At 31.0% G+C, this 13643-nt stretch overlaps 2 protein-coding genes across 2 annotated transcripts; one reads left to right on the top strand and one right to left on the bottom strand.

The window, feature by feature from the left end:
- Positions 1–1029: 1029 nt before the first annotated feature.
- Positions 1030–2515, bottom strand: LOC122598119 (E3 ubiquitin-protein ligase ATL42-like). The gene has a single exon (XM_043770721.1). The coding sequence runs from the start codon at positions 2483–2485 to the stop codon at positions 1142–1144; it is 1344 nt and encodes a 447-aa protein (XP_043626656.1). The 5' UTR covers positions 2486–2515; the 3' UTR covers positions 1030–1141.
- A 7418-nt stretch (positions 2516–9933) lies between these two features.
- Positions 9934–13526, top strand: LOC122597728 (sugar transport protein 14). The gene is made up of 4 exons (XM_043770293.1): positions 9934–10252; positions 11773–12095; positions 12186–12812; positions 12938–13526. The coding sequence occupies exons 1-4, from the start codon at positions 10111–10113 to the stop codon at positions 13382–13384; spliced, it is 1539 nt and encodes a 512-aa protein (XP_043626228.1). The 5' UTR covers positions 9934–10110; the 3' UTR covers positions 13385–13526.
- The last annotated feature ends 117 nt before the right edge of the window (positions 13527–13643 follow it).

Below are 13643 nucleotides of genomic sequence, written 5' to 3'. Positions count from 1 at the left end.
TCATGTAATTATACGCACAAAAATAATACCCGCACAAACTTTTTCGAAAGTCCTAATTTGCAATTTAGACATTTGTGTGGTTTGATAAACTATCTTTAATGAATTAGTTTATAGCATTAGTTCTTTTTATGTTTAAAATATTTTTACTACCTCTTTAGATCAATTAATTACACTATTCATCGCTGCATTAGTTCCCGCCATCACCACCAGTGGTCGCCACCACTACACTGTTAACGCTGTCATCATCGCCACATTGTGCAGGTATTTTTCTAGCTAGTTAATGATCATATAGTTTGGATCTTCAATAATGCTTTAGTGAAAATATTTTCTTTTTTAACAAAAAATTTATAACATGGCTTTTTACATGTAGCAGTTCATAATCAAAGCGAAACTTGTCTTCACACTATACAAACATGATAAAGTTATTTATAACTTTATTGGTCTAACCCTTGAATTAAAATCAAGAGTCCAGATGATCGTTGAATCTTGACTTTTGATTTCAATCTAAAGGTCAAGATGCTTCCAACTTTACTAGTAAAGTTGAAAGCAACTTTAGAGAATCCTCATTCGGGAAAAAAAATACTGGTAATTTAAGATATTTTTCAAGTTTGAATTTATAAAATACCATCCTAGAGTTTGTTTTTATATTATACAAAAAGAATAGCTCTGAACAACATTTTTGAAAATCAAACAGCTAGAATCTTAATCATCTATATGTGACAATAAACTCACGGTATATATTGGTACGTCCGGCCATATATATTTTGCTAAAGTTTAATTTGTTCCAAAGAAAGTCAATATAAACATAAACTGGTACAAGAACTATTTTATACATCGAATCATCTGTTAGATATTTAATAAATTTTTTCCTGAAAGTATTAATTAATTGTTTATTTGTAATAAGTCAAGAATTGCTAAAAATAAATGTACACCCGCAGTACTGCTCATAAAACAACATAAAGAGATGTTATGTATATATCTTGCTTTTAGGTATAATTTACTACCACATATATGATAATCATCCCAACACCAAAATAAATTTCTATATGAAAAAACTATAGAATCTTTCCTTTTAACATGAACTATTGTGAAAACGTGTATGAAAATGTTGAGAGAATATATATTGACTAGTAGTTCTAATTTAAACTTGCGATTTTGTATTAATTTGTGGCCGTTGATCTCTATTAGCAAACCATTGAACTGTTCTTCGAGCAATCGGCAGCCATAATCTCTTTAATCTCTCTTCTTTAGCATTAATGTCACCCAAATTACTTTCCTTGTTATTTGATTCAACATCAAGATATCTTGGATGAACAATGATCTCTGACATCGATCTTTTCTCATCAAGTTTAGCGGATTTATGCTCATTGGATGATCCAATATCCGACTCTCCACTAGGGAATTTCTTGATTTTCTTCTCAAATTCCCTTTTTCGTTTGATTTCTTCCTTTATCTTGATTACTTGGTGATCATGATTTTGGTCATGACCATTTTCGCCTGTTTTGAGAGGCGGGTAATGGTCATGTTTGTTGCATGAGATAGAAGCAACTTTATCTTGATCATTGTAGTGATCAAGATAGTTGCTTGACATGAAAGTAATCATCTCGGATTTCAAAAAGAGAAGATCAGATGAAGTCAAATTGCTCCATCTGTTCTTCGCAATCAAATCATGTTCATAATCGGATACTATAATCCTATGATTAAACTTATGCAAGATTTCTTGTTGATCTTCCAAGATTTCTTTGGCATTTTCCTCTTCAATCTTTTGAAAACTTCTTCCACTTCCAAATCTTGTTGATCCTTCTCTTTCAATAAATAGCTCCAAGTTTGAACCACCTTCACATACCCGACCCGAATGATTACTTAAAAACCTAAAACTACTTGAATACGCGAAAAGGGTTGCATCCTCTTCGCTTACTTTACACCTACAAAGTGGACACCCCGAGTGTTTTTCAAGCCATTGATCCACACAATCAATATGAAAAGCATGTTTGCATTTAGGCAACAATCTAAGAATCTCAACATCTTCAAATTTAGACAAACAAATGGAGCATTCCAAACCATTTCTCCAACCTTTTAAACTAGAAAACCGGAAAAAGGGAAGTGATTCAATAACCGTTTTATCAATACCAGAAACCCTGGCACCGAACCGAGGCAATTCACCTAAATTCTCTTGATTTAGGTAATGAAGAGAAGATGCTCTATGACAACATTTTGCATAAACCAAAAGCAAGAATGTTAAACAAAACATGATGGCTAGAACTCCAATCACAACTGCTAAACTTGGTTGGAAATTTGAAGCTACAGAATCTTGCGAGTTTGGCAAACCATCATTTGGTGAAGACAAAGATTGTGAATTTGATGGATTATGGGAGATGATGATGACAAATATGATGGTATGAACAAGTAGTTTCATTTGTTGGGTCACCGGAGATACACAAAACTCCGGTAACTTGCATGCCGGAAAAGTCATCATCATCATCATGGCAGCTTGTTTGTACAAAGAGAGTTTTGTGTTTTGACATTTGGATGGTTTAGTTATAGACTAGATTCTTGAGACCCGAAAATTTTAATTTTATATATCTAGTGAATAACTGGCCAGTGAGCATACTTTTGATTATTTTTCTATTTTATTAATTTAGAAAACTAATTTAATATTTTTGATATATACTCGTAACTTATTAGAAATTTGAAAACTTATACCGTGATTGGAAAGTGAGGAACTTGATGATCAAGAATATACTTGCCTTCGTAATTCGACAAAGACTTAAAGACAACCGGGCAACCCTCTATATTTCTTTTTCATCCTATCTATCTATCATGTTACCCGACAATTTCATGCGAATTTAAACTCGATTAACTCGAATGAATGCATAAAGATATATCTAATCATACTCTGGTACACGTGCATCATTAAGTTTGATATATAAACTTAATTTAGATATACATGACCAAACAATAATATCGGGTATCAAGTTTTTTTAAGGGTCAACAAAATTACTAAAAACTTCATTCATTAAAATTGCTAACAAGATATGTACTCTCAGAAACAGAGCTATAACAATATTGACTTTAGTTTGATTATTTGGTTGTATCCTTATAAGATAACCATAACTTAAATGATGACATACAAATTTACCTACTACGTATTTAATTTATTTTAGAAACAATTCATGACGCTAGAACCCATGCTGCGAGACAAGGTAGAGTTTAAAAAAATTAAACATTTCGATAATAATCTTAAATTTTTAATTAGGTTGGTTGTCACGTTAGTTTGATTATCTGGTGTCTTATAGAAACATAATCTATTATCTAAATCTGAATCTTATATAAAAACGAATACAAAACAATGTAAACTTATTTGACTTGTACTTTGTTTCCATTATTGTTTATCTTCTATAACATACGAGTCATATGTCCGCATAATGGGGCGACGATAATGATAGCAGCGTGGGGTGGTGGTGGTGGCAACGGCAGTGGCGACATGTGGTGGCGGTAACGGGCGAGAATGATGGTAAATGTAAAAGTAATTGACGTAAAAGGAGGTAGTGTAATTATTTTTAAGGATTGAAGATACCCTTAATTATTAGTCTTTCGGATATATATATATATATATGTGTGTGTGTGTGTGCGCGCGCGCGCACGTGTGTGCACACGCGCGTTTTGTTTAACATCGCATAAAGTTTTTTGTGAAATGAATAAAAATCTCACAAAAGATACATATTATGTTACATATATATAATATATAAAAGAATATATGAATCTTAAAACATTTATGTGTGTATGTCTATATATCTAGTGAAGTTGGTTTTTATAAAACAAATACTAAAGTAAAATAAAAAAGATAAGATTTTGATTTTAGATCATGATGAAATTGATGCACGATAATTCATATAATACATGTAAAAATTGATTCACAATTATTTCATGATTCAAAGCATTTCCAATTAAGAAAAAAAATTGTTTTATCTGTTAACTTATATGTATCAATTAATGGTCCCCGGCCCGAAACATATATATATATATATATATATATATATATATATATATATATAGATTATTTAATACTTAATTAATTAAGATAATAGCACTGTGATATATCCAATGGTTACATTTTATTTTTCAATCTGTATAGAATAATAACAAGTGGCTTTTCTAATTTTATAAGGTTCAAAATGATTTTCAAATTGTATTGTGTCATTGTGTGCGTATGTATGTATACACGCATATATGGTCAGCATAAAGCATGGAAATGAAAAATATATATTTAATCTTTGAATATATCTTTTACTTTAACCGGTCCTAATTTATTTTATCGGTGATATATAATCCAACCCTCCAAAAGTGTTTTACTAGAAGTAAATTTTCAAAGTGCTGGTAAGTTATCTATCTATGGTAAACATAGCATATGCAAATAACTTACTAACATTGATTTTTGGCTGGTTGATGTACATATTTACTACTATTCTACTAAGTACATATAATATTGAAAAAAGTGGAATGAATGTTGTCAAAATGTTTTTATGATGACGGTACTAAAGGGGGGAAAGGGGTCCAATGTCCCCCTTCAAATTTAAATTTTGTCATGTATTTTTAAATTTTTCATAAAATTTTAAAAATTTTTTATAGGTTTTTAACATTTTACCTCCTTTTATATTTATTTTTCATAGGTTTTTAAGTTTACCCCCTTTAAAAATTTTTTCTTGGTACCGCCTCGGATGATAACCACTAAACCCAAATGACTGTTTATATTTTTGTTGATTATTATTTAAATCCAACATCTTTTATCTTTATAATAATGGGGGGAAATGTCCAACCGTATGAAGAATGTAGGCATTATTTTCTTCAAGGGGAAAGTAGTCGTGTACCAAAAAGTGTATGCCTTTTCCCTCAATCAATGGAACTTGTTATTCTTTTCCTCCTAGTAAAAAATCACACTGGTTTTTCTTGTCATATGAACTTTTGATAGATTGATCATGGATGTACAGTCTTTCAAAGCTTTATTATTATTATTATTATTATTATTATTATTATTATTATTATTATTATTATTATTATATTAAATCGTCAGTTTTATTAGAAATTAATAGGATTTACAAGAAATTAGTGGGGTTATTATTATTATGGATTTTTAAGTTAGAATTTTGTTCTATTTTTCATATTAAAAGCATGTTCCTAAATTTTATAATAAAAAAATAATTATTTAATTTATACATGATAAGGCTCTCATTAACAAATCTCATTTATTATCGTATATGCATCTTTAGTTTTATAATAATAACGACATGGTTTCGAACTTCACAAAAAGTTTGATCATGAATATATCAATACTACTAAAATTTCTTGTATACTAAGCACCGAGATTCAAGCCTCCTTGATTACAATATGTAAAAAACAATGTTTGGAGAAAAGTCCTAATGTGATTTGTATCGACTCAGAAAGTGACACACATCGATTCGACGAGTCTGGAGCAAAATTGAATCGTCTCGTTTTTACTTTGTTTAACTCGACCTGTACGACAACTATGGAAGACATTAATGTTGTTGTATTGAATTTTGATGGTATCGATCTCAAAAATGAAGATAAATGTATATCAAGTATATATGAATTCGATATATTAGCTACAATATTTTTTTACTAGCATAACTTAATTAATTGACTTTCTTGAGTGTTTGTAAAATTGTTGGTTTTAATTTAAAAAACTAACTATTTTACATGGTGATTTGAGACAATTTGAAGGGATATTCATTCAAAGAAAGAAAACAACATAAAAGTTATGGTTATCCCTATTTATGTACTTGTATTTATTAATTCTTAATTAGGTTAAACAATAAACTATGAAATGTAGAATTTAATAAATTGATTTGAATATCTTTTAAACATTTTTTATTTAATAATAATCCAAATAAATGGTTCTAGAATAAAGTAAGGTTTAGAGAAGTTTGGGATAAGTTAGATATATTTTTGGCTGTGTTTAGTAACTACTTTTTTAGTCATTATTATATAGATAGATAGATTAGTTAATATTAATATATTATTAATTAAATAAAATGAATGGTAAATAACAGCAGCCCAACACCGTTTTAAAATAGTTGGTATTTTAACAGGCCCCGCGCACAGCTTGGACTCTTGTAGTCTTGTACCTCTCTTAGCCCATCACTAGAAAATGTATTAGGCTTATTATAGCCTATCTATATCTGGACTAGTGGTCTGCAATGACGGTAATAATCCGAATGAAACCCTATATTTTATTCTTGGAGCTATCAACCAAGATGAATTGTTTAACATTATTTTTTATTTTTTTCTTAAAAGTTAGTTTCGATTCAGACATGCTGGGGACAATTTTAACCAGCGATTTGCTAGACCTCCAATCCTCTCTTCATGGAAAATCCCTTGAGATGAGAAACCCAAGACTTGAACCCGAGACTTTGGGAAAAACTCACATTCAGGACCCACATAGTGGATTTAGAAGATACCCCTGGCCAACGGCCAACCCATCTAAGTGGAGTTGGTAAACATTATTTAAGGTAATCACAGTATCACATAACCGAAAAGTTTAATATATCTCGAATTTTGATAAAGACAAGTTTATTTATAACTAGTTTAAAGAAGCCCTTAATATATATTATATCAATAGTTATTAGCTTGTGACAGGACAAAGGAATTGGAGCTGTTTCAATCTTGTTGGTAGGCTGGTAGCTTATGGAGTAGGATGATGAACAAGTTGCAGTTTTACTTAACGATTTAGACGGATAAAGGAAATGGTCTTTCGTTTAACTATAGAATGTTCATGTTTGTTCATTAAGAAAAAACTGGTTCGTTCATGTTTGTTCGGTTTGTTTATAGCGCTGTAACCGTGTCCATCGAAGTTAACATGAACTAATCATCAATGAAAGAATAAAAGTCATAACATCATATAGATTAGAGAAAAGTGAGTATGGGGTTGTTATGCATCCAACTTGGGTGGAAAAACCGAAAAACCCTTCATATACCAATATTTTAATATTCTGAATAAATGTTTGGTCCCCCATAATTTTTATGGTTTAAAAAAATGTATATGAAAGATTTTTCACCCAATTTAGGTGTCTAACAGCCTTAGATTCTCTTCCCCTTGTATATTATTATTATTATTATTATTATTATAAAACAAACTACGTACATTTCAATTTTCATTTCGAAGTTGGTTGTAACTTTTTTTTTCCCTTTTTATTATCATATCAACCTACTCTACTCTAAGATATGGATCAATATTGATACGGATGGATTATTAACTTTAAAAATGTCAAATAAAGTCTTTTGGGCTTCACTTAACGTGCATAAAAAGGTTGTATGTTTTCATATCAAAAGTTCACCCTCTGATTTTTATAATAAAATACAATTATTTAATGTACCTTAATGAAAGCCCTTAAAGATTTATTTAGTAAAACCCATATAAATATTAGATAATAAATGCTAAAATGGCAATATCAATAAGATAACAAATGAATGTGGATATATCTTGCTCCCGATCTCCGCTTTTAAAAAGGATTATTAATTAGCTTGTAACTAACTTTATATAAGTTAATTTGTTTGAGTAGTTTGTCTTTTCCACGATAGCGTTACTAAACAACTTGTAACATCTGCATCTTGCTATCACTTGGCTTATAATTCAGCAGTCAAGGTCAACAATCATAAATAAATTAAATAAAAATAGCTCTAAAAAACATCATTAATGGCAACTTGAAATTGCTATTATTCACGGTTTCAGACATGGAAAGGGAATCATGCCATTTTATAATATGTATGACATGATCCAGCTTGTGTTTTTCTAATATTTCACAGGGTATTATATATTTCTGATAAATCATTGATTGCAACAAAAATATTATCTAGTATTAGAACTGCTTTATTGTTTAGTAAAAAGCATAGTCTTATAAGATAAACCATCTGATCATGCCACTAAAACAAGATTAAACAGTTTTGAGCATATATAGCTTAGTTAAGTAGTGATACCCATACACATAAAATATACGGGTCTCGATGAACATGGAACATAAGGAGGTTTTGAATTCAAGCGTATAACCACCAAGCCATCATCAATTGACAACTCTTTTTTTGAGAATTTTAGAAAATATTTATAAAATATACGACATAATTGGCAAATAACAGAACTTAACAAATTGCAAATTCCAAAAATAATAATACTATGATGGACACCCTTTTCGTTAAATAGAAGAAAAAGATGAAACGTGATGAACCAGTTTACCATCTTGATATGGATTGGTTAACAATTTACGTTTGGAAGGATAGTGACACTCAATGTAAACCGAAAAGCTTATCACCCATAAGCCCTTCGATAAAATACTAATTAGATAAGATTATCTAAAATAATACAAACCATAAGAATGATACTCATCATCACTAAGATGGTCCAAACAGCCAGGCATTATATTTCATAATAAAAGATAGATCTTATATTAGGTAAGCATTTTAAAGTTATCAAAAAAGTTATTACGATCACATGATACCCCTATGACTATGAGTGAAAAATATGTCAAGCATAAAAATATTTAATTTTTAGGTTATTATATATATACTAGTTAATTAACCGGGGTTCAACCCGCGTCACTTAATTAAAAAATTTAAATCAAAAAGTATATAGAAATATGTATGTAATATGTTGTCGATACATTATAATTTCATATTGAGATAACAACATACTTGTAATTAAAGATGAACACTAATATATAAAACCGATTAAGGTGATGAAAAAGTAAAAGCACTACGATAAATCAATGGTAGATTGGATTTAAAATTAAAGAGTTAAGATAAAGTCGATCATCTTTCATATTAACTAAAAATAAATAAATTAAGGTTAGACATATAATATGGGGAAAAAAATGACATAGGACCTAATAAAAAATATATTAAAAGAAAAGAAAAATGATTATAACATCATATATGTTTAAAAACCACTTTAGAAAAAAATGTTATGCCAAAAAAAAAAGCTCTAGAAATAATTTTGTTTTGTTTTATTTATATAAGAGTATATCACCTTAAAATTAGCCATTGAAAAAAAAAAGAAGCTAAGATTAACAATTTTATATACATAGTATAAGTGTGTAACATGGTTATTTGCAAAAATATCGCAATCAAGTTTGCTCCGCCAAATACAACTTGATATTCAAAGTCAAAAATTTACCAAGAAAGGACTTCACTTATTGAAAAGTTTCATTTTTGGTGATGTTGTTTGGTGGACATGCTTATTAGTTATACGGTTAAGTGCACGGAAATCTTGCATATACTTACATATATTTTGGTTTGAAAATTATACCTAAATGAAATCTGGGTTTGTTGAATGAAATATGGGTTTGTTATGAATGAAATCTGGGTTTGTTAATGAAACTGGTTCCACATAAGCTTTTATCCGGGTTCGTTATACAATTGAAAATTAGCAGGGTTGATGCATACAATAGAGTTTCTGTAAGTTAATGCACACAATAACTTTTTGGTCTTAGTTGATTACATTTCCGTGCACTTAACCCTTAGTTATATGTATCTTTTAATTCCAATTATTTTCCGACTAAAATTTAAACTCCAATGGTTATTTTATAAATGGAATGAAACTAGGTTAATTCCTTAAACAAGGAAGATTTATATGTATACCCAACTTACGAGAGCAAAGAAAACGTAATTGTAAAGTAATTTTGTATCGGTAGACAAAAGGAAAACTAGATTAGACAATTAATTTGCATACTGCTTGAGTAAAAAACTTGCATATTCGGTTAGACAAAAACTTATAACAAGGACCAAAATGACAAAAACGCATAACCAATAGACCAGAATTGTTTCTTGATCCAAAACTAAGACACCGTTTATGTAATTATATTTATTATATGGATAATCATAGAATTCAAATCATATCTTATATTAATTCAAAACTTATATATATATGCACAATTTCAACGCTCACAAATGTATTCTATATATGCATCATCATAATAATAATAATCTCATGAACTTCCATCCTCATCCTCTCCTACATACAACACCACCCCATCCCCACTACTAGAAAATTAAGACTTTTTTGAAAAATTTATCTTTTGTTGACTTTTGAGAAATACACACACAATGGCAGGCGGAGGAATGGTGTCCGACAAAGGCGGAGCCAGGGCAGAGTTATACGAACATAAGATCACCTCGTACTTTGTTTTCGCATGTATTGTTGCGGCTCTTGGTGGATCTTTGTTTGGTTATGATCTTGGTGTTTCCGGTTAGTAGCCTCACTCATTTATTTATTTATTTTTTTACTTTTTTTTTTTTTAATTAATCATATGTCTTTGTGAAAACATAGTTTTAACTCTTTGAGTAAAAATAATGACTGTCTACGCGATCATCAGTAGTGGCCGGAAAATTGTCATTGAGATCTAACATATATATTGACTTGATTGACTACAAGTGATGTGTGTGTTTTTGATATTTTTCTAATTTTCTTGTCATTGGTTTGAGGGTATAATAGTCATTTAACATAGATCTTCTGTATCTTAGTCAGTTTCATTGACTAGTTCTATGGGTATTTTCGTAATTCAATGTCTAACTTTGACTGAGTGACTTCAACCAGTAATATTTTAATTTTTTTTTATATTGTATATTTTTTTAGTAATTTAATGTAAAATATTCTGTACTTTAGTCTATCTATCTGACAACTTTATGGGTGTTTTGGTAAATTGGACTTATATAAAACAATAATCTTCTTTTAGATTTGTGTTAAAGGTTAAACATATTAAATTTTGTATTTTGTGTTTGTTTGTTTTTTTTGTTGAAAAGTTGTGGCTATTTTGGATTTTGGCACAAGAAGTGTGATACACCTAATTATGTACAAGCTTTCAATTATTAAATTACTTTATGGAGAATCAAACTATGTTATCATTTTTTGTTATGTCAACTCTGGCAACAACAAATATAACATATATGCATTTTTCCTATGCTTAAAAAATACAAGTCACATATGATTAACAAAGAATCGTTCCTTTTTTTATATACATAAAAAAATATAAAAGATATACGATTTCAATAGAACAAAAGTAAGTCTGGCCGAACGTATATGGGAATGACGATGTCTAGAAGAGTGACGGGCCAAGGGATGATGATATCGGGCACAAGTGATGTTGATGGTGTGACCGTGTGCGTGAGGCTGCACCTAATAAGTCGTTATTGATCATACAACAATTATAAAGTTATGTTTCGTTATTGACCATACAACAATTATAAAGTATCCATCAAAGATAAAATGATTATTTCCTTGTATCTCATACCTGGTCTTACTTTTCTTGCCTAGTATCTTGCACCCTTTACTTGACTTTTATTCTAATATACATTGTCCTATATTTAAAAAAAAAAAATGATTTATTTCATCATTGGTGGTTGCTAATTCAGGAGATATCTAGTCTATATGAAAAACTCGCATTTCTAACTTTTTATAGTATTTGACAAGGCTAGAAAATGATACTTTGGAGGCATGTGGTTTTTTTAAATCACTGTGTAAATTAAGCATATATCACGGACTTAGAACATAAATTTTTTTTAAAATATGTATATTTTACTCATTTAGTTGAACATACAATTATGAATCTATGATAGGCATGAAATACAATCATACATGCTTTGAGTACAACCATGACAACAAATAATTTTTGCTTGCTTAAACTGTTTGACTTTAAAGTCAAACGAGCACTGCAAATTTGACTCAAGAAAAAGTCAAAGTAGTTGAAGTGATGGATTTTTTTGTTACAGGTGGAGTAACATCTATGGACTTTTTCTTGAAGGAATTTTTCCCAAAAGTTTACAAAAGAAAACAAGCACATCTGAAGGAAACTGATTACTGCAAATATGACAATCAAATCCTCACACTTTTTACATCATCCCTTTATTTCGCTGCCCTTTTCTCCACATTTTTCGCTTCCCATGTTACCCGGAACTATGGCAGGAGAGCCAGCATTCTCTGCGGTGCAGTTAGCTTCTTTGCTGGAGCTGTTATGAATGCTGCAGCTCAGAACATTGCCATGCTCATCATCGGCCGGTGCCTTCTTGGTTTTGGAATCGGCTTTGGTAATCAAGTAAGTGTTGCTTACTTGCCGAAAGCTTTACAATCTTCTGCTGTTAAAAAAAAATTAAATTAAATAAGTTTTGCTTTCTTGACTATGCAGGCAGTTCCTCTTTACCTATCAGAAATGGCACCAGCCAAGATCAGGGGAGCAGTGAACCAGTTGTTTCAATTGACAACTTGTTTAGGTATATTTATTGCAAACTTTATAAACAATGCCACTGAGAAACATTCATGGGGATGGAGATTATCACTCGGCCTAGCCACAGTTCCTGCTACACTAATGTTCGTTGGAGGGCTTTTCTTGCCTGAAACACCAAACAGTTTAGTAGAACAAGGAAGATTAAAAGAAGGAAGAGAGGTTTTGGAAAAGGTAAGAGGTACCAAGAATGTAGAAGCGGAATTTCAAGATCTTCTTGATGCAAGTGAAGCTGCAAAGGCCATCAAGCATCCTTTTAGAAACCTTCTTAAAAGGAAAAACCGACCACAATTGATTATTGGTGCTTTGGGTATACCTGCATTTCAACAACTTACAGGCATGAACTCTGTGTTGTTTTATGCGCCTGTGATTTTTCAGAGCTTGGGGTTCGGTTCTGGTGCATCCTTATGGTCATCCACCATCACTAGTGGCACTCTTGTTGTTGCTACATTCATTTCAATGGCGTTTGTTGATAAATTTGGTAGACGGGCCTTCTTCTTGGAAGCTGGCACTGAAATGATCATCTGCATGGTAATCCATCTCATTCTAGTACCAGCATAAAGATTCTATCTTTTTGTGTTTTTGATTGGTTAGTTGGGGTGATTTGTTACTAGTTTCATGTTGTTGAGAATCTTGATCATTTTCTTGTATTTCAGGTGGCCGTCGCAGTTACTCTGGCCCTCAAGTTCGGACAAGGTGTTGAGCTACCAAAAGGAATTGGGATTTTTCTTGTGATCATGATCTGCATTTTCGTTTTGGCATACGGGCGATCATGGGGGCCATTAGGATGGTTAGTTCCAAGTGAACTGTTCCCATTGGAGACGCGATCTGCTGGTCAAAGTATTGTGGTTTGTGTCAACATGTTTTTCACGGCCTTAGTTGCACAGTGCTTCCTCGTGTCATTATGTCATCTAAAATATGGCATTTTCTTGTTGTTTGCTGGGTTGATCGTTATCATGAGCATCTTCATCTTCTTACTGTTGCCCGAAACAAAACAGGTTCCGATTGAAGAGATACATTTGTTGTGGCAAAAACACTGGTTTTGGAAATCTTATTGTGCACCTGAAGCTCAAACTGAAGAAAAAGTAATGAAACCAGTATAATTTGTAGTATATATTTTCTTCTTGCTTGTATGGATATTAAGTTTAATTTCCTTTCAATTGTATGTATGTACTTCAAAATAATGTTTGGTTTATTGGGACTTTATAGAAAAGAAGGGAATTACAAACGTTTCATTTGACAAAATTCTGTTTTCTGTTTGGCTTATATGATGAGAACATTCATGAAAGGTCCAAGGGTGTTGGCATTGTATGGGTGGTGGGCGAGTAGTTGGCGTGGCGCCAAACCGCTACACCGGCCCCA

The sequence above is a fragment of the Erigeron canadensis genome, chromosome 4 (genome assembly GCF_010389155.1).
Source record: "Erigeron canadensis isolate Cc75 chromosome 4, C_canadensis_v1, whole genome shotgun sequence".
NCBI lineage: Eukaryota > Viridiplantae > Streptophyta > Magnoliopsida > Asterales > Asteraceae > Erigeron > Erigeron canadensis.
This window is presented reverse-complemented; position numbering and strand designations above follow the sequence as displayed.

Coding starts and splice junctions, on each gene's coding strand:
- LOC122598119 (XM_043770721.1), bottom strand. CDS start 2,485: ATGATGATGATGATGACTTTTCCGGCATGCAAGTTACCGGAGTTTTGT.
- LOC122597728 (XM_043770293.1), top strand. CDS start 10,111: ATGGCAGGCGGAGGAATGGTGTCCGACAAAGGCGGAGCCAGGGCAGAG. Junction 12,096..12,185: donor GAATCGGCTTTGGTAATCAA/GTAAGTGTTGCT, acceptor TTGACTATGCAG/GCAGTTCCTCTTTACCTATC. Junction 12,813..12,937: donor CTGAAATGATCATCTGCATG/GTAATCCATCTC, acceptor CTTGTATTTCAG/GTGGCCGTCGCAGTTACTCT.